Source organism: Chionomys nivalis, chromosome X (genome assembly GCF_950005125.1).
Source record: "Chionomys nivalis chromosome X, mChiNiv1.1, whole genome shotgun sequence".
In the NCBI taxonomy this organism is placed as follows: Eukaryota; Metazoa; Chordata; class Mammalia; order Rodentia; family Cricetidae; genus Chionomys; species Chionomys nivalis.
In genome coordinates this window covers 15512646-15533293 of record NC_080112.1, presented here as the reverse complement: position 1 = coordinate 15533293, position 20648 = coordinate 15512646, and the positions used below count along the sequence as shown (strand labels likewise).

Below are 20648 nucleotides of genomic sequence, written 5' to 3'. Positions count from 1 at the left end.
CCTTTCCTCCTGCAGGTGTGCTTCTGAGCTTTGACCAGATGAAGCAAGAGGAACAGGCCTTAAAATGAAGCCACAAAGTAACTGGGCTAAGTGCTGTGGGATAATGCTCTTGTAACTGTAAAGATTTGTCACTAATATTGGTTTAATAAAACACTGATTGATCAGTAGCCAGGCAGGAAGTATAGGCCGGGCAAACAGACTAAGAGAATATTGGGAAGAGAAAAGGCAGAGATGCAGTCACCAGCCAGATGCAGAGGAAGCAAGATGAGAATGCCACTGACAAAAGGTACCAAGCCACGTGACTAAACATAAATAAGAATTTTGGGTTAAATTAAGTAGTAAGAGCTAGTTAATAATAAGCCTGAGATAATAGGCCATACAGATTATAATTAATATATGTCTTTGTGTCTTTACTGGGGATTGAATGTCTATGGGACTGGGATGGAAAGAAACTTCTGTCTACAGATGAGATTGGTGAGGAGCTTCTGCTGAATCTGGTCCAAACATCTTGGGAATCATCACCTTTATTTCTCTGTAAAAAGTCTTGGTGCCATGGTAACTATGTTATATATGCTTTGAAACACACCCCTTTATTTGGTTTATGCCACCATTCTTCCCATGTTGACAACTCCCAAAGCCTTTATTGTTAGACATCAGCAGCTCTAGAGAGCTAGAAAAAAAAGGCATCCACAGGAAGGAAGGCTTGTATTTTCCTTCTACTCTCCCAGGTAGAGAAGAAGTTAGCTATCTAGTCTTGTGTTTTTCGTCTACAGAAGAAAGGAGTGAGGCAAAGAGGCAGTGATGATGCTGTGAATGCAAAAGGGATGGCAAACTATAGATCCTTGTACACTTTGATTTCTGAATGCCCAATCTGAAAGTTTAAGATTAATAGACACACTGTAAAGAGTGTTCATGTGAAAACAGATGTTTATATTGTAACTTATCTGAAGCTAGTGGCCTTATCTACGAAATTTAGTTTTTAAATCCAGTTTCTAATATATTTGATAGCATTAAATGGATAATAAACACACACTGAAGATTTTTTTCTTTGAATGAATATAAAGAGTTTATTTGGTGCGTATTTGGGTATACAACAACAAATATTAAACAATTTTTTAAACTTTTTGTGCACAGGGCAGAAAACTGCCTGTACATGCTATGTCCACTTTTGGAACACAGATTTTAAACAATTATTAATGCACAAAATCTTACATATCATGCAACTCTATGCCAAGATTCCAACTTTCTTCCATGCAACAGATATGAAGATCTAAATGGAAACCTAGCTACGTCTTAAACACTTTTCCAGTAGCAAGTATAATATATGTTGTTTAGGGGGAACCAGTCTCAACATTACCTTGTACATAATACAATGGTCACGTGCCAAGTACGAGAACAGAAGGACTTGTACCTGTACAGATGATACAGTTCTTATTTGAACAACACAAGAGACAACACCACTGTTCCACAGTTCCTGTCTTTACACAAGAAGCCACAACAATAGATAAACATGATACACGAATGGAATTAAGAGTAATCTACACTTGAGGATAATCCTGTTTCAATTTATCTATACTGACTGGGATTAACGATACAACTCAATTTCTACGCACAAAGTACAGCACAAGAACTTGACCAGAATACTACAGTTCTAATTAACAGCAAAAAGAGAGAAAAAGAGAGATAAAGGGAGAAGGGGGTAGGGATAAAGGTGGAGAGGGAGAGAGAAAACAACCCATGATAATACTGCTACCTTGAGCCTGCTATGCCAATTCAGATTTAACCTTGAATTTGGTTGTTTTGGATTAAGTGAAAGAGTGGATAGAACTACAGAATTTCAGAAATCATACAGTTTCACTATATTTAAGAGTACACTTGAATCAAGCATAGATAGAAAACATGAAGCCAAGAAAACAACACAGTTCACAGAATTCGTTTGCCTCTACAAAACATTTAAGCAGTTAATTTTATTTTATTTTTTTAAAGAATAGTTGTGGTCTTTCAAATTTTCTTAGTTGGGAATCAAATTGACCAGCACTAGTGCTGTGAAATATTTTTGCTGTTATCTCCAAAGTATAGGTGAGATCATGAGACTATTTGGCAGTCCTTCTTCCAGATTTAGTTCATTGATAATGCTTGGCATTCTTTTGCACAAGCTGACTCTAAATTATGGGGCTTTAGTATGGATGATAACAAGGTCTAATGGCAGATAGAATAGGGAACTCTGCCTGTGTGTTTGTTAAACCTCAATGAGAAGTTTGAACTTTTGGATGAAGGACTGCTAGAAGAATTCAACAGCACCTGGACATAAGGTTCTGTTATGGAGCCCTCGTTTTGCCCTCACTGACTACGTTGATTCATTGTGGCTCATGGATTTGCCTCCATTCAGCACACCGGAGACGCTTCTGCTCTTGGTCGGGGTCCCACTTCCAGATCGGGAGAACTCCGTGAGATCATGCAGAGACGGCTCCTTATACATGGCCACTGAAAAGCACAGAGATGGTGGAAAAGGCCTTTTATGTATTTCACTGTTCCAAATTTCTAAAATAGATCTGGTGTTTACATTTTAAAACTTCTAAGTCCAGGGGCAAAGCTCATGTTCATCATCTCAACTTAGTCATTCTGCAATATATATATATTCTGCAATATATATATATTATATATATAATATCTTATAAACAATAAACAGCTTTGTATTATCAAAAGATTTAATTTTGATCATTGAAAAGGAACAAACACAAAAATTTTGTTTTGTTACTAAGTTTCCTATGTCTTAACTTAAACATACAAGTACTTAGCAGTGTGGATGAGATTAAATTAAATGAATTCTAGTCCTCATATAGTCATACATAAAGGATTTTAATACCTAACTTCTATCACTTACAGTTTTATATGCAGGGAATAATGAAAACACATTTAATAAAGCTCTCAGATATTTAAATATAATCTATAACACACTGAGAAAGTGTAATAGTAAAATTTTACAATTTTAAAACATTGATTTCTATTACACTTTAAATGAAACTCTATAAGATTAAATGTATTAGTATGATTCGTAGAAAAATAAATGGTAACAATTATTATTGTTGGGCTATACATCACAGTACTAGTGTATACCTGTGAAGTACATGCATCACCTTGTAAGAATACTATGATATAGAAACTCATTTTTTTTATTAGAGATAGATTCTGATTGTAGCCTATGATGCTCTGGTATCACTAAGTAGCCCAGTGAATTCTCTTACTTATATTTTACCGAAAATCATGAGGCACATGTAGAAAAGGACTATTTCAAAATCATTCAGTTAACATTGGGGCATGGTTACAAATGCTGATATTTTTGCACTTTGGAGGTTTAGAAAGGAAGATCATGAATTTGAGGCCAACTGGGAGGAGAAAGAAAGCCCGGTTATATAGTTGAGACTTCAAACACAAATACAGTCCCATCTCTCTGATAGTGAAAATGAAGCTAGAACCTGATTTTGGATATTCTGGCCCAGGAAATGAGTTGTAAAACACAATGTAACATTTATTTCAATCACTACTACTTTAAGCCTCTACTGTAATCTCATGTGGGTAATTTCTTCTATTTTGTTTGTATTTTCTGCCTCGTGTCTATGTCTTTCCCTCTGATATTGCTATTACCAATTTTATCTTTATATCTGTTTTGGCTAGGTTTGTCTTATCCTGACACAAGCTAGAGTTATTTGGGAAGAGAGAACCTTAATTAAGAAAATGCCCCCAGGAGATTGAACTATAAGCTTGATTATGGTATTCTTGATTGGTGCAAGAGGGCCTATGTGTGGGTGGTTCCACCACTGAGCTGATGACTGGATGCGTAAGGAAGCAGGCTGAACAAGTCACGAAACAGCATTTCTCTATGACCTTCGCTTTAGTCCTTGCCTCTATGTTCCTGCCTTTTATGATGTCCTGTGGTGTGGAGTGGAAGTGAAATAAACCCTTTCTTGCTCAAGTTGTTTTTGGTAATAGTGCTTTATCTCAGCAAATAGTAACCCTAGCTAAAAAAGAAATTGGTATCAGATCATGAAGTATTGCTGTGACAGACTTGAGCATGTGTTAGGGAAGACCGTGAACTTTGGGATGTTGGACTGGAAAACCCATTGATTGTTCAAAACGTAGGGAGTTGTTGTGAGAACAACGAATATAGAACAGTGCAGATAATGGAAGCCTGGCTTATGAAGTTTCAGAGGGATTTTTTGAGTGTACGTTAAAGACTCTATGGACCTACTTGATATTTTAAATGAAGACCCACCAATGTAAAACTTTTGCTTTGTTGGGGCAATTGATACCTGTCAGATGGGTTAACGAATATGATGTAATTAAGAAGATACCAGCATCTGGGAAGTGTTGGCTTAGGGGCAGCACACAGAGCTACAGTTCAAAGGTGGCCAAAGCTGTACCTTGTGCTGGTAGTCAAAATAGATGATGTGTGTTTACCAGGTATTACTAGTTTTGAAGGGTTAATAGAGAGCAAATAAGGTTTTGCACTTTGAGAGGTCAGGAGAGGCCATTGGTAAATTTCAGTTGAAGTAGAAGCTCCAGGATTGAAGGGGTAGTTGAGAAATTGACCCCATGTGCAGGGTAAGAGTCCCTGATGAGAAGAGCCCAAAAGAACCTATTGGTGAAGGTACAGCCCAGGTGGAGTAAAAATGTGAACATTTGGGAGATGTTAGTAACATGGCATAATCATCAAGGAGAGCACCAGCTGTGGAGCAGAGCTGGCTTGAATCTAGAAGAGAAGTTGTGTATGCTGTGAATAGCAAAGCTTCAAGAAGGGCTGCTCCCAAGGCAGTTTTTGAACAAAGAGCATCATAAATTGGTCCCAAACATCAAGCACTAAACTTTTTACGTTGTTGAATATTTGTTTTGCTTTGATTTGATTGTAGTCCTATGTTTATTCTTTCTTATAGTAAGAAAGTACGTAATTTGTTTTTGATTTTACAGAAGCTCACCGTTAAATGACTTTAGGTATTTTAGAAAGAGTTTGGGAATTTACAGAGACTTTAGATAGTTCAGAAATACTTTGAACTTGAAAGAGATGTTGGACGTTTTGAAGAGACTAAACTTTTAAAATGTTTGAAAATTTAAAGACCATAGGACTTTAAAAAATTGGAATGTTTTATACTGTAATACTAATATTGACATGCCATCATGGGGACAAATAAACAAGGGAAGGTTCTAGTTTTTGTGTACTTGTGTATCAAATTGATAAGTAGTCAATTGTGCTGGCTAATTTTATGTCAATTTGATACAAGTTAGAACTATTTAGGAAGAAAAGACCTCAGCGAAGAAAATTCTCCCACCAGACTGGACAGGTAAGCCTGTGGGGGCGTTTCATTGATTGATGATTGACATGGGAGGGTCTAGACCACTTTTGACAGTACCACCCTTGACTGATGGTCTGAGTGGTATAAGAAATCAGGCTGAGCTGGAGGACCTTGGTGCTATAAGAAAGCAGGCTGGGCAAGACATGAGGAACAAGTCAGTAAACAACATCTTTTCATGTCCTCTGCATCAGGTTCTGCCTCCAGGTCCTGTTCTGTGTGAGTTCCTGTCCTGACTTCCATGGATGACGGACTGTGAGGTGGAAGTATAAGATTAACAAACCTATTGTTTCCCAAGTTGTCTTAGGTTATATTGTTTTACCACTGCAATAGAAACCCTGAGATCACTCTTTTATTTCTCTTAATCTGAAAAAAAATTGTGAAAGAAAATTCTTAAGACTATATTGACCAAGGGCTTTTCCTAGAAAGTTTAAATATGTATACATTTTAAACTCCATGGTTAATCTCTACAAGCCATTTTGGTATAATGTAAGGTTCTTAGTTGCCTTCAGTTTGTAATTTAGGTACTTACTTCTAATAAAGGTGTTATTATGGTTAAGGTAAAATGAGAGTAGATGCCACTGTCAATGTCTGAATGTTGGCATGGCTTTTACATTTTGACCTTGATCATTTTTAGTACTGTAAAATGCTTGAAAATGTATGTATAGATGTCTTAATATGAAAGAATTATGTGTCACGTACAAAAGGATGAAAAGGAAGTATTTAAACTAGTAATATTCATAGCAGAATCCATAGGCAAGCAAACTTACCTTTCAGTGGCTTGGGCAGAAAATGTGCTGCGGGCTTGTTCTTCTTCACGTGGTTGCCTTTCATGATCTCTCCTTCTTTGTTCAGGCCCAGATACCACCCTCGGCCCGACTGCTGCTGACGGTAGATCATCGATGAGTATGTCACATAATAATTTTCAAACACTGATTCTTTGAATTTGCATTCAGGTGTGAAATGTTCCTGCAACAAAAGTAAATAAACAAAAAAGTCAGTATTTATAAGGGTGTGAATTTCAGGTAGAATAGAAAGAAAAATGCATTTCAGGAATTTAGATAATACTTTATTAAAACTTGTATGAAGGGTATTCTATTAGAATAGAACAAATTATTACCACTGGAAAACAAAAGACAACATGTAGCAATTTATGTTATCTTCTAAGAGAGCACCCAAAGTGAGAATGTGGCTGATCAGTGATTGGTACTCTGTAGTAAGCAATTTGAAGATTTGGACAAGCCACAAAAATGTATGCTGGACTAATTCAAGAGTAAAGGGATTGGAAGACAAGCATAAAGCTGTTATAGGAGTCTTGTTTCCCTTAACAATAAATAAAAGGAAAATAAGATTTAGTTTGCATTTATTTTTATATTATTACTATTGTGTATGTGAGTAGTGTGTGTGATGTGTATGGCTCACATGTGGAGGTCAGAAAACAAATATGTTCATTCCTTGCACTTTCATTTACAATTTGGGGATTGAACTTAGGCTTTGTGTGCCAAGTGTCTTTGCCTGCTGAGTCATCTCACCCGACTAATGATTTTCATAAATTCTCAGGTTATCATTTAGTATGGTTATCAATTGCCTGAATATTAAAGCAACATTAGGATGCTGGTTGCCTAGTTTTCTAAAATAGTTTTACAAAAAAGTTTATTTTTCACCATAAGGTAAATAGAATTGATATTTTTTAGTTTATTGGATCTTAATTCAAAATAGAATTGACCTCTAACCTCATTATTTTCATAAATTAACAGTCACAAGCAAATCAATATGGTAGTAAATACTTTACAGAAATTCTATGAACAAACGCAAGCAAATAACCCAGAGGACTTTAACCCTGGAGTTCTGGTTTCCTGTATTGGACTGTGCCATATTTTCTTTAGAATGGGTCATTCAGATGAAAGTTTTCTAACCATAGTAGATTGTTTGAAGGACAAAAATCAGCCTTCTTTTTAGATTGCGTGTATATATGCACATATACATGAAATACACATATATTAAAGTGGTCATTTCTAAGCTAAATAAAACAGTAGATTTTAACCTATAAAAAAATTCATAGAGTAGCAGAATGATCACTTGGAGTGGAAAAGAAAAAGAAAAATAAAGTAGATACCAACGATGTTATCAGATCTTTCCCCTAATTTGCTGAAATGTTAGCAGGAACAACAGTTAATCATTTTGCCCAGTATTTACAAAGCCTTGTTTGCATGTTTTCTAGGCTACTGGTCTTTTTAAAGCAATGTCTCTGTGTTTCTTTTTTCCTTCATTTTCACATTTAATATCATGCTCAGTATATACGCCAGCTGAGCAACAAGATTTGAAATGTTCTAAAAGTTACTTTAGTGAAGGGGAACACATTTTTCAGCATTTTTCTGAAAGGGAAGCTTGCAACCAATTTTCTTTTCTTTTTTATTAAACCCTACCTCATTCAGTACTATGTCCCTATTTGCTCTGCAGAATGTACTTGGTCAAGTATATTTGGGGGTTATTTCATTCAGACTAGGAATACACCATAGATCTTCCAGGATTCACACAAATTCAACCTACTAAAGCAGAAATGTACTTCTGGGGCAACTGTCACATGGGAGAAACTTAAAGGAGTTCTATTTATGGGTTCTGAAATTTTCTGTTTTGTGGGATTTTTCAACACAGAGAAAGTCAAAGTTTCTCTAGTGATGAGGAAAATATCTGGAGTTCTTGGGAATTAAATCATCACTTGGATAAAATATTCTTCCTTGGAAAGTAGATTTTTCTTTCATAAAATGTCAGAAATAATTTCCTGGGAAATCTGTTGAATGCTACAGATGATCAAGTTAGGTGACACTCTTCAACCACTGGCCCAGAGGATCCCACTACTCAGAGGAAACTCTAACAGAGGCCCTCTGAAATGCCCATCTGGTCCTGCAGTCATTCAGTCCCAAAGAAACACATAGAAACCTACATTGATTATAAACTGGTTGACCTGTTTAGCTCAGGCTTCTTATTAACTAATTCTTACATCTTAAATTAGCCCATAATTCTTATCTGTGTTTGCCATGTGGCTTGGCAGTTTTTATCAGTGAGGCCTTCTCATCTTGCTTCCTCTGTGTCTGGGTTACAACTAAAGACTGAACCTTTCCTCTTCCTAGAATTCTCCTATTCTGGTTGCCTCTACTTCCTGCCTGGTCACCCCACCTATACTTCCTGCCTGGCTACTGGACAATAAGTGTTTTATTAAAACAATATAAGTGACAGGGTATAAGACCATTGTCCCACAGCAAACCACATGAGAAAATATTCCTGACTACAGAATGAGTAGATAGGACCAAAATGTGTCCTAAGTTAAGTCTCCCAAACATACCATGCCATGCTTAGCATTATGTGTGATAGGAGTGATTATTCATTAATTTTATATACATTTTCAGATGGTCTATTACATATCTGAATGACACTAAAAAATTCAGTGATAATTAATATATACTCTTCTCTATATCTGAAGGGATCAGGCAAATGACTAGCACACAAGATGTATATACTGCCAGAAATACAGAAAGAAAGTTCAAAAAAAAATATATATTGTCTGAGAAGAGAGGAAGAAATAAGACCTAATTCTGACAGGGACACTAAAGACAGTTTCATAGACAGAAGAGATCATTATATTTGAGTCTTGAAGCATGGGAATGAATTTAACTCAGAAATAAGGAATAATGGTTGAAGCACAGGTCAACACTTACTCCATCCTCAACTTATCCTTCCACTCTTCTTTTATTATCTGGAATCTACCAAGTTGCAGCTTCTCACACTTAAATCCAGGAGATATGTGCATTCATATGCTTTCTACTTCATGTTCCCATAGCCATCACCTTGCATACTTATGGCAAGTAGATGACTTTAGGACCTCTTCAACAGGATCTCATAATTGGTCTATCTTATTCTCCTGATGTATTTGTTTACTTAAAGTAAGGTTCCCTTCCTCATAAACTCTGGATGATTTCACCTCGCATATAATAAAAGCAACTATTGACTGGTTGTTTCCTATTCAGTCACCACCATTCTTTGGTTCTCCATGGCTTTCCAAATGCCATTTACTTGTTTAGTAACTCATCCTTCTTTTTCTCTATCTCCTAGTTTTCTCCTCATCCCTCAAGATCTACTTTAAATATATTTCCTCTTTGGATCACACATGATTTCTTCTAATCAGAACTGATTAAATCTATATCGACACCCAGAGGCTCTACCTAGATCATTGGCATGGTACCCATGCATGGGAGATAAGCACTTGTATTTCAAAAATCTATCCTGCTGTATCCCCCAAGCTCAGGGTAGACCAGTTGACTAGTATGAATGTTGGATTGCAGTGATGGAGACTAAATACTGAAAATTACATGACTTATTAGAGTATCAGCTTCCAAAACGTCTGCAGGGAATTTCCTTTATATCATAGAATAAATTCAGTTATATTTATAAGGAGGCTGTCATTGCATGGACAGATCTTGCATGAGTGATTTAACAGCTGTTAAGAATAATGTGGCACCTACAACGCTAAGAGGAAGTCTTGGCAATTGTTACAACTATCGGAAAATGGCAAGGAAGGACTCAATGAACTGAATGCTCTGTCACATCCTGACAATTTCTTAGTCATCCCTACTAAATTTGGACTCAAAAGCTCAGCAGAGAAGAAAACGAGGCCAAAAACGAGAAGAAAAAAAAAAACACGTTGAAGCAACCAAGGGAGTGTTCTGTTCTCTGTGTGTGACACTGTCATTTTTATCCTGTGTTAGAATGAGTAGGCAGTAGAGGCTTGATTCTATTAAAATGTGGAAACATTTAGCATCCCATTTTATGCAGAAGAGTCCAACAAAGAAGCTATGGGTGCAACTGCATCTCTTCAGTACATATAAGCAATATCAATAATGGAAATTGTACTTGGCCCAAGCCAAGAAAGTCCTATTTTGAGGAGACCTGGTAAAAAGGACATCAAGGAACAAATTTACTTTGATTGGTTGTGGATGCCTCAACACTGGTTCCCTGAAAGAAGGTACCAAAGTGAACACAAAAGAGGCACTGAATGAAGGCAGCAATAGCTGTGCCCTATATTTAAAAGGCAGTAGATAAATATCTCCTATCAGAATGGGCATATGAGTCACAAATTCCTTGCATAGTTCCTATGAAATTACTTAATATGAGTATAAAATAAAAGGTACTTTGGAACTTATAACTTATTTTTTTCAAGACATGGTTTCTCTGTAGTTTTGGGGTCCATCATGGAACTAGCTTTTGTAGACCAGACTGGCCTTAAACTCACAGAGATCTGCCTGCCTCTATCTTCTGAGTGCTGGGATTAAAGGTGTGCACCATCATTGCCCACTAATAACTTTTAATGCATTAACTTCTCTTAAATGTTGTTCACCTCTCATGCTCATACACATTTTCCAGATAAATAATATTTAGTTCATGAAATAATCTGTCTCAAAGACCTTCTCTGTTGGTGATTTGTATTTTATTCCAAGTTCAAGATTTGTTTCTTTTTGGTGACTATTAAACTTCTTATCTATATGTAGTTCATACTAGTTAGTTATTATCATATTTTGGCCAAGAAATGAGGGATTGAAGTTTAGAGAATACAGAGATCCAAGAGTAATATCGAACAGTTCTTTTTCCAAACCCACTTTACTCATATTATTCAGAAGTAAATAATTATTTGAAGGTGAAAATAGCAAATATGAATAAATCATTTTAAAACCCTCATACATCAATAGAACATACTAGAGAACTCTTTAAGCCAAGGATGCTAAGAGTCAGCTGCTGCTATCAATACAGATAAGGTCTCAATATAGACATTTTAAGGCACAATGGGTAATACTGGATTCATATACAAATAAACACAAGATTTAATGGTGTGCCAGAAACATTGTCCCAAAACACAGAACTTGAGACTAGTGTAAATCATTATTCTCTTTTAGAGTCTACAGATGTAGCTCTGCTCTGTGTTGCTTCAGTCACAGTGGTAAAGTGTGGAGACAGCCTAGTCTTTGGCTTGCTGGAGCTAAAGCTTGGTTAAAGGAGACTTGGGTTAGAAGAGCAGCTGATCTAGAATGATGCCAGTAGGGCTATGGTTTATTGCTGTGCAACCAGGAACCATGACCTCAAACAACAGAGCTTAAGGTTTCTGTGTATATTTGTCAGTCAGGCTCTATAAGCACATCTCCAGCATTAGAACAGATGCACCAAGATTAAATACTTTTATAATTTAAAAAAATAATTTAGCAAACAGAGGCCATAATAACTCTCATCCACCCACCCCACCTCCATTCTCTTGTAGATTAAGCTATGATGTCACTGCAAGGTGACAGTGTTACATTTGTATTTGTATCTAGGCAGGATGAGAAGCTTTCAGGACTACCATGTAGACTGTAAATGTCCTTTTTACACATTTAGCCCCCACAACATATTTTTAGGTAGGCAGCATAGATTCTTTTGGATCTAGGGAGAGCAAAATTGTCTACTGAAGTGGTTCCTACAAAATCTGGTAATGTTAAACCTGGGTAGCAAGGACTCTCATCACAGATCCTGGTATAAGCTATTGTTCTCAATAGATTTTGCTTACTGCACCTATGACATTTTTAAAGTAGGAAATAAAAAATAAAAAGCAGAAAATAAAAACAGTTTATAGATTTATATGTGAACAAGAAGAGAAGCATCACTAACAGTCCTGAACCATGATTTTTTCAGCAAGTTCAATAATCATATTTTAACAGGTTTTCCTTTCTCTTTAGTGCTCCCAGTGACCTCTTTTCCCCTTCTATCTTCCAGCACATTTTCAGCAGAGTAATCCTCCAATTAGTTTAGCAATTACTGTCACTAGCAAGGGTCATTCATCTAATCTTGAGCCATGTTCTAATGAGAATTAATTTTCTGGATTTAAAATGTGCAGGTTATTTAAGCAGGTCTGATTTGTGTATGTCAATTATTCTCTAGCGTATTGAAAATCGTGACTAGATTAAAATCAGAGTCTCAGCTCTTTTATAAGATAAGTAAATGAAATTTTAAAATATAAATTATACCCATGGGGTGACAAGGTAACTACCTATATTCCCCAGATTGACTTCTCTTACATCAGTGATCTCAAAATCCAGGACTAATTATTATATCCAGAGCTTTGATATTCTCTCCAAGAGTATATTTGAGGCAAATAAACTGCATTATTACCGAGTTCAAAGCATGGTAAGGAAGATGCTGAGGAAACAGGAATCAACAAATTGTGCTCTGTAGCCAAGCAAATGTGTTAATTTATGATAAGGGGAATATTTTATGCAAAAATCCCATTGGACTAAGATAATTAAGGACAGTTCTTGGTATAAGGCATGGGTTACAGGATTGACCTATACATATATGATGAAAATATCTGTGAAGTGCAATGTCATATGATGAGACCTTTGAAAATGCCTTGTACAAATTCAAATAAAGAGTTAATTCTGGCACTGCATCTACCTAATAAATAGAAGGCTCTTCCAGAGGAGAGACATAAGCGGACAGTACTTGCCTCCTAGGGGAGAAACAGTAAGTGATAAAGTGAGGAAAGGAGCCTAGAGATAACTCCAGTGTATATGTGTGAGTGTGTGTATTATATTGCATGTTCATGTGGGTGTGTGCACATGTGCCTATGGGTGCATGTGCAGGTGATTCTGGTGGAAGGTAGAAATTGATGTTATATGTCTTCCATGCTCGTTTTCTATGCAATTATTTTGAAACAGGTTCTCATATTGTACCTGTAGCTCATCAGGCTGCTGACCACTGAGCTCCAGGGATCTACTTATCTCTGACAATCAAACTTCAGTGCTAGGGTTTTACATGGGGGCCTCATCTTATACAGCAGGCAGTTTACCAAATAAGCCAAATCGCCAGCCTGATAAATCCAATCTTCAAGACATGGAAGAGAAGGGTGGGGGGAAGGAAACAAAAGAGGGTAAAAAAAAGACAAAATAGTGTAGCTGGGGAGATGGTTCTTCAGTTGAAAGCTCTGGCTGCCTCTGCAGATGGTCCATGTTCAGTTCCCAGCACTCACATGGTGGTTTACAACTATATGTAACTTCAGTTCCAGAGGATCCAATACACTCTTCTGACCTTTGTGGGCACCACACATAAATGTGGTATACATACAGTAACACAGGGAAAATATACACACATAAAATTTTAAAAATATTAAAAAAATCAATTTAAGAAAGACAGTTGGGAGCATGGGGGAGGAAGGAGAAGGGAGGGTAAAAGTGGAAGAGGAGAGAAGTGGAGGGGGAGGAGAACTTGAGGGAACAGGATAGTCAAGATGGAGGAAGGACAGAGATGAGAGCAAGGAAAGAGTTATTTTGATTGAGGGAGCCATTATGGGGTAAGGGAGAAATCTGGTTCTAAGGAAACTCCTAGGAATCCACAAGGATGACCCCAGCTAAGACCCTAAGCAATAGAGGAGAGGGTGCCCGAACTGGCCTTGCCCTGTAATCAGATTGATAAATATCTTAAATATCACCATAGAACCTTCATCCAGCAACTGATGGGAACAGAGGCAGAGATCCACAGCAGAGCTTGGGGCTGAGCGAGCTCCCAAAGTCCAGTTGAAAAATGGAAGGAGTGAGAATATGAGCAAAGAGGTCAAAACCATGATGGGCACACCATTGAAACAGTCTACCTGAGCTAATGAGAGCTTACCAACTCCAGCTGGACTGGGAAGGACCCAGCATAGGAAGGACCAAACTAGACCTTCTGAATGTGGGTGACAGTTGTATGGCTGGATCAGACTTGGGGGCCACTGGCAGTGAGACCAGGATTCATCCCTACTATATGTACTGACTTTCTGAGAACCCATTCTCTTTGGATGGATACCTTGCCCAGCCTAGATGTAGTAGGGAGGGCTTTGACCTTCCCCCAAAACAATATGCCTTACAATCTCTGAGGATTGGATAGGGGGTGGTGGTGGGGTAAGGTGGAGGGGATGTGAGGAAGGGAGGGAGTGGGAACTGGGATTGGTATGTAAAATAAAAAAAAAAGTTTGTTTTCTTTTTTGAAAAAAATTTAAATAAAATAAAAAATCTGGAAAAAAAGAAATACAAAACTGTGCTTAAGCTGAAGTAAGACTAAAGAGAGATCCTTGTAAGAAAGACATAGGCACATAATTATATCCTGATCTTTGTGTGTCCAAATAACTAAACATTTCAATCGAATCCTTTGGCTTTATTTTTGTAAAATGATGTAATAGTCTACCAGTTCTGTTAACTTAATTATGCTCTTGCTCAAAGATCCAATGAAAAGCTGTATATGACTGAAGCTTCACTGAAGGCTTTCTTCTGATAATAAGTAACCAGAAAATCAGGTCAAAATACATTCTTTCATTTTCAGAGTTCTTTTTCATCTGGAATCAATTTCCAAGAATAAGATTAGCCTATGTGTATTTTACTAATATAAAAGAATATAAATTGTACCCCAAATTAGGGCTACAGATGAATTTTAATGTTCTCAAAGTTTGGTTATTAGGAAACCTTTTTTCTCCTTTCCTTTTTTTATTTCTGTCTGCAGCAGGATGAAATGGCTGCAGTGCTGTAAACCATGGCAGTAAAAATAAAAAAAGAGAGATAGAGGAATAAAATAGATCTTGTAAAATTCCATGACACAAAATTACTTAAAAATACATAGGGCTAGACATGGTGATGCATGCCTTTAATGCCAGCACTTGGGAGGCAGAAGCAGGCAGATCTCTGAGTTTTGAGTCCAGCCTGGTCTTACAGTGTGAGTTCAAAGACAACCATGGATACATAGAGAAACCTTGTCTTGAAAAATGAGAGGAACTTGGGATGTACTCACTCATAATTGGTTTCTAGCCATAAATAAAGGACATTGAACATATAATTTGTGATCCTAGAGAAGCTAAATAAGAAAGTGAACCCAAAGAAAATCGTATAGTCATCCGCCTGGAAAGGGGAAGTAGACAAGATTGCCGGGCAAAAACTGGGAACTAGCGGGTGAGGTGGCTTGGGGCTAAGGGGAAATGGGATGAGAAACGTGAGAAGGGGAGGATGGGAGGAGCTTGAGGGATTGGGATGGTTAGGATATAGGAAGGATGGATACGGGAGCAGCGAAGTATATATCCTAACTAAGGGAGCCATCTTAGGGTTGGCAAGAGACTTGACTCTAGAGGGGTTCGCAGGTGTCCAGGGAGATGTCCCCAGCTAGTACCTTGGACAACTGAGGAGAGGGAACCTGAAATGATCCTATCCTATACTGATGAATATCTTACATATCACCTTAGAACCTTCATCTGGTGATGGATCGAGATAGAGACAGAGACTCAATTTGGAGCAACGGTCTGAGCTCTTAAGGTCCAAATGAGGAGCAGAAGGAGAGAGAACATGAGCAAGGAAGTCAGGACCACGAGGGGTACACCCACCCACTGTGACATTGGAACTGATTTATTGGGAGCCCACCAAGGCCAGCTGGACTGGGACTGAATAAGCATGGGTTGAAACTGGACTCTCTGAACATGGCGGACAATGAAGGCTGATGAGAAGCCAAGGACAATGGCACTAGGTTTCTATCCTAACACATGAACTGGCCATGTGGGAGCTTAGCCTGTTTGGACGATCACCTTCCTGGACCTAGATAGAAGTGGGAGGACCTTGGTCTTCATGTAGAGCAGGGAATTTGGACTGCTCTTCAGTATCGAGAGGGAGGGGGAGTGGACTAGGGGGAGGAAAAGTGGAGTGGGGATAGGGGGAGGGGAGCGGGGGGAGGGGGCAATATGTAGGAGGAGGGGGAGGGAAATGGGAAACGGGGAGCAGTTGGAAATTTTAATTAAAAAAAGAATAAAAAAAAGAAAAATGAAAAAAATACACATGGTAATTAGCAATCATTTGAAAATAAATGCAAATTATGCTTAACTGTGTCTATTTTCTTTCTTTTTTTTTTTTTTTTTTTTGGTTTTTCGAGACAGGGTTTCTCTGTGGCTTTGGAGCCTGTCCTGGAACTAGCTCTTGTAGACCAGGCTGGTCTCGAACTCACAGAGATTCACCTGCCTCTGCCTCCCAAGTGCTGGGATTAAAGGCGTGCGCCACCACCGCCTGGCTTTTTTTTTTTTTTTGGTTGTGTCTATTTTCTATTGCCTCATATTGTTAAAAAAATCTTGATGTCATTTTTATAGTCCAGGATAGTTTATGGCATTTTAATTTACCTTAGGTTAACATCACAAACATAGCAACATATTGCCCTTTCCTTACAATTAATCATCAATAAGAACTAGAACAACACTAGGCCTCTCAGTGAGGGATCAGGTACTATGTTTTAGTTCCATAGTTCTCTTACAGCTTTGTACTGGTCATCCTGTATCTTCCAGTACCATGAAGATGTGCAATGCAATGGATTATTCACTCTATTCAAATTTACAAACAAAGCTGAGTGTTGGGGGTTTGTTGGATGGCTGTTGGCTCTTGGAAGAAGCATTGGCAATCTATATAATGTAAAATAAATAATGATCAAGAACTATTGATAATTTCTAACAAACAAAAAAAAAAACCAAAACAAAACCCACAGTTGGGCCTGTTGGTCCACACCTTTAATCCCAGCACTCAGGAGGAAGAGGCCTCTGAATTTGAGGCCAGCATGTTCAATATAGTAAGTTCCTGGACAGTCAGAGCTATTTAGAGAATTGTTATCGCAACAAAACAAAACAAAACAAAAAATTAAAAGAAAGTATATTAAAAATAAGCCAGAAATAAAGGAAAACAAACACCCCCTTTACAAAGGCTAATGGGTTATTTTTGTCAGTATATAAAAATTATATGATTCAAAGGTCTCATTCCTCACTAACATTGGTCAGCATAGTTTAAAATGAAAGCAATTTGTTAAGATTTGTGACAAAGCAAGATAAATATATAAGCATAAATGAATACTAGATCAATAAAATAAGGAGCTAGTTTTCTAAATGAAACAGAAGTGACTAAGCCTTCACTAAAATAAGAGGAAAGAAGGAAATCAATGAACTCAGATGAAAAGGGAAATACTGTTATGGACATCTTAGAAATGTAAATATTTTTGAATGTATTGTGAATAATTATATATTCTAATAAAGTTGAAGAACTAGAAGGGAGGATGAATTCCTGGGCACATGTAAGTTACCAAAACAGAATTGTGAAGAAGAAATAGTAAACCTTCACAGACATATAAGGAACAAATCTCAACAAACTGAATAAATGTAACAGTATATTAAGCAATGACCATGATCAAATGGGACTCTTCACAAACATACAACCAGGAATCACAACCACCATGTAATGAAAAACAAAATAAAACAAAAGCATAAGATCATCCCAGTGATTGCAGAAAAGACATGTGAGAAAAGTTACCATTCCTCCATAATAACAACACTGACTATTAGGCAAAGGAAGAACAGGTTCAACAACATAAGGACCATATATTATAAGGCAAGAGCTAACATTATCTTGAATTGGAAAACTCCGAAAACTTCTAAAAATATAAGGAGACCCATTTTCATTATTCCCCTTCAATACTGGAAAACAAATAGGCAAGAGACTGGAAAGAGGAAATCAAAAGTTTCACTATCTGTAGATACACTCTTACATAAAAAATCCCCAGAGGCTCTGTCAAAAAATATCTATTAGAAGTGACAATGTGGTAAGTTGAGGCAGGTTTTCAATTCCAGTCTATGCTATATAATGAGTTTGAGATCAGCCTCAGCTACATAGTAGAATCTTGTCTAAAAAATGAAGGCAATCCAATTAACCAAAAAGGATGTGATTTTATTTTACTTATTTATTTTTTTGTCAACTTGTTACAAGCTACATTCATCTGAGAGGAATAAACCCCAATTAAAAAAAAATGCCTCATAAGATCAGGCTATAGGAGGTTTGTAGGGTATTTTTTTAAATTAGTGACTGATATGGGATGTCCCAGCCAATGTTTGGTAGTGCCATCTCTGGGCTGCTGGTCCTCAGTTCTATAAGAAAGAAGGCAGAGCAAGCCATGGTGAGCAAGTCATTAATCAGCACCCCTTCATAGTTTCAGCATCAGCTCCTGCCTATGGGTTCTTGCTCTATTGAAGCTCACGTCCTGACTCATTGATGAAAACAGTGCTGTGGAAGTGTAAGACAAACTCCTTCCTTCCTTCATTTCTTCCTTCCCAAGTTGTTTTGGTCATGGTGTTTCATCACAGCAATACACTAACCAAGACAAGGGTAATGTCATCTACAATTAGAAGTAGAAAACATGGATGAAAAAATTAAAGAGATCTATCTATATAAAAACAGAATGGCATTCTACATTCATAGACTGAAGGAACAAATATTGTTAAATGTCCAATTTGGGGGCTGGAGCAATGGCTCAGTAGTTAAGGACACTTACTACTCCTGTAGAAGATCTGAGTTTGACTTATAGCATGTGCCATAGTGGCTGACAGCTGAATAATTGAGCCCTCTTCTAAATGTCATGGGCATCAGACATATACATGGTACACATACATATGTACAGATGAAACACACATACATAATTTTAATAATTATTTTGTAGTACCAAAAATGATCTGTCCTTTGAGTGAAATATCCCTCAAATATCAATAATATTCTTTCCAGAACTAGAAAAAAGTGGTAGAATTTTGTATTGAACCATACAAACATGCCTGTCCCTCTCCATAATCCAAAGCAAATGAGAAAAAAAATAGTTAAAGGTACTATTTTGTCAGACCTTAAAATAAAGCTAAGTATGAAAAGAGACACAAGGTCCATGAAACACAAGAGAAAACCTAGAAGTAAATCTATATACCAAAAGATAATTTTCTTTCTACAAAAATTTTATAAACTAACATTGGAGAACAGTGTTTTCAATAAATAGTGCTGAGAAAATTTTGTATGCATATGTAGAAGAAAGAAACCAGACCTCTATCATTCATTACTTTCATAAACAAAAGAAACACAAATAACTAAAAACCGATTAATGATTAAGTATAATATCTGGAATTGTAAAATGACGATAGGACCCATAGGGGTAATGTTCAGGATACTGGCGTAGACACAGAATTTTAGCTTTATGGATAACAGCCTAAAAGTAGAAGAAACAAAAACAAAAACAGAAACAAAGAGGATTCTATCCAGTAAAGAAGCTTCTGTACAATGAATGGGGAAATGAAAATTAGACAACCCGCAGAATAGGATAAAATTTGTACAAACTATGTATCTGAAAAGGGATTGATGATTTTCATATTATATATATTGCTACCAGCACAAACTCTGGCTATGGAGCATTTGAATGGCATTTGTGAGCCTGGGTGTTTGTGTGCCCACTCAGGGTTGAGAGGAAAGTAGCTGAGACCATCTCAGCACCCCTCCCACCTGGGGAGGCAGCTAGGATCAGAACTGCTAGGCATACACAAACAGGATAGCATGGCAGATTCCTGCCACCATACACAGAGATATTTCGAGGCCAAGCAGTGCACTGCAAGGCATGTTTAGCCATTATTCAGATAAAAAGGGTTTGAATGCTGCACGCTCATTTTCAGAGTTAAAGTCCTGATCATGGATCTTACCTGGCAGCCCCAGAGCTGGCAGTAATGGTAGCTCCACCGTTTTGAAAGTGGAGAAAGGTGGAGCTAGCATCCAGAGCAGTTTCACCCAAGCTGCTTACCATTTTAACAGCTCTTCAAGATAGTAAAGAATTACAGATAATGTAATAAGGACAGATTCAGACATAAAAACTCTAAATGAGTCACAGTGTTGGGAAAATGCACATAGGCTTGGGGGAGAGAAGAAAAAGAATATAAAGAATTAAAATAAGTAAATTATTTAAAAAAACAAACAAAGTCTTTAAAGAGACAGCACACAGTCATAGATTAAAAGGAGTAAAGAAAAATAAAGCCACATAGATATGGAAATTTCAGATAGTCTGGACTATGTATATTGTTGTGTTATCTTTGAAATTTTTGACTGTGAAGGAGCTAAGTACAGAGAGACATTTCATCGCATCATTGCATGGACTGCTAAGCTAAACCAGCATGTATATTATAAAGGTATCTTGACTTCAGAATTTGGGTCTAAGGATATGTTGCTTTGGAAAAGAGGCTATTCTTTTGTTTCCACGGAGGATGAGAACCTTTGGATTCATTCTAGGCTAATATAATTTGATAGATCATGACCCCCCGAGAGGTTGCTGTGAACACCCTAAAAAATTACTTTGCCCAATAAACAGCAGGAAGACATTTAGACAGAACTATACCCATATTGGTTTTTTTTTGTTTGTTTGTTTTTGTTTTTTTTACATTTAAAGGGGGAA

General features: G+C 37.1%; 1 protein-coding gene across 4 annotated transcripts in view; it reads right to left on the bottom strand.

Annotated features, from left to right (window-relative positions):
• Positions 1-1046: 1046 nt before the first annotated feature.
• Fgf13 (fibroblast growth factor 13) overlaps positions 1047-20648 on the bottom strand; it is a 534707-nt gene continuing 515105 nt past the window's right edge. For all 4 annotated transcript variants that reach the window (XM_057759648.1, XM_057759647.1, XM_057759649.1 and 1 more), the window contains 2 exons: positions 6116-6314; positions 1047-2484 (listed from right to left, as the gene is read on the bottom strand). In XM_057759648.1, the coding sequence (XP_057615631.1) occupies positions 2348-2484; positions 6116-6314 (336 nt within the window). In that variant the 3' untranslated portion in view covers positions 1047-2347. The remainder of the gene's footprint in view (positions 2485-6115; positions 6315-20648) is intronic.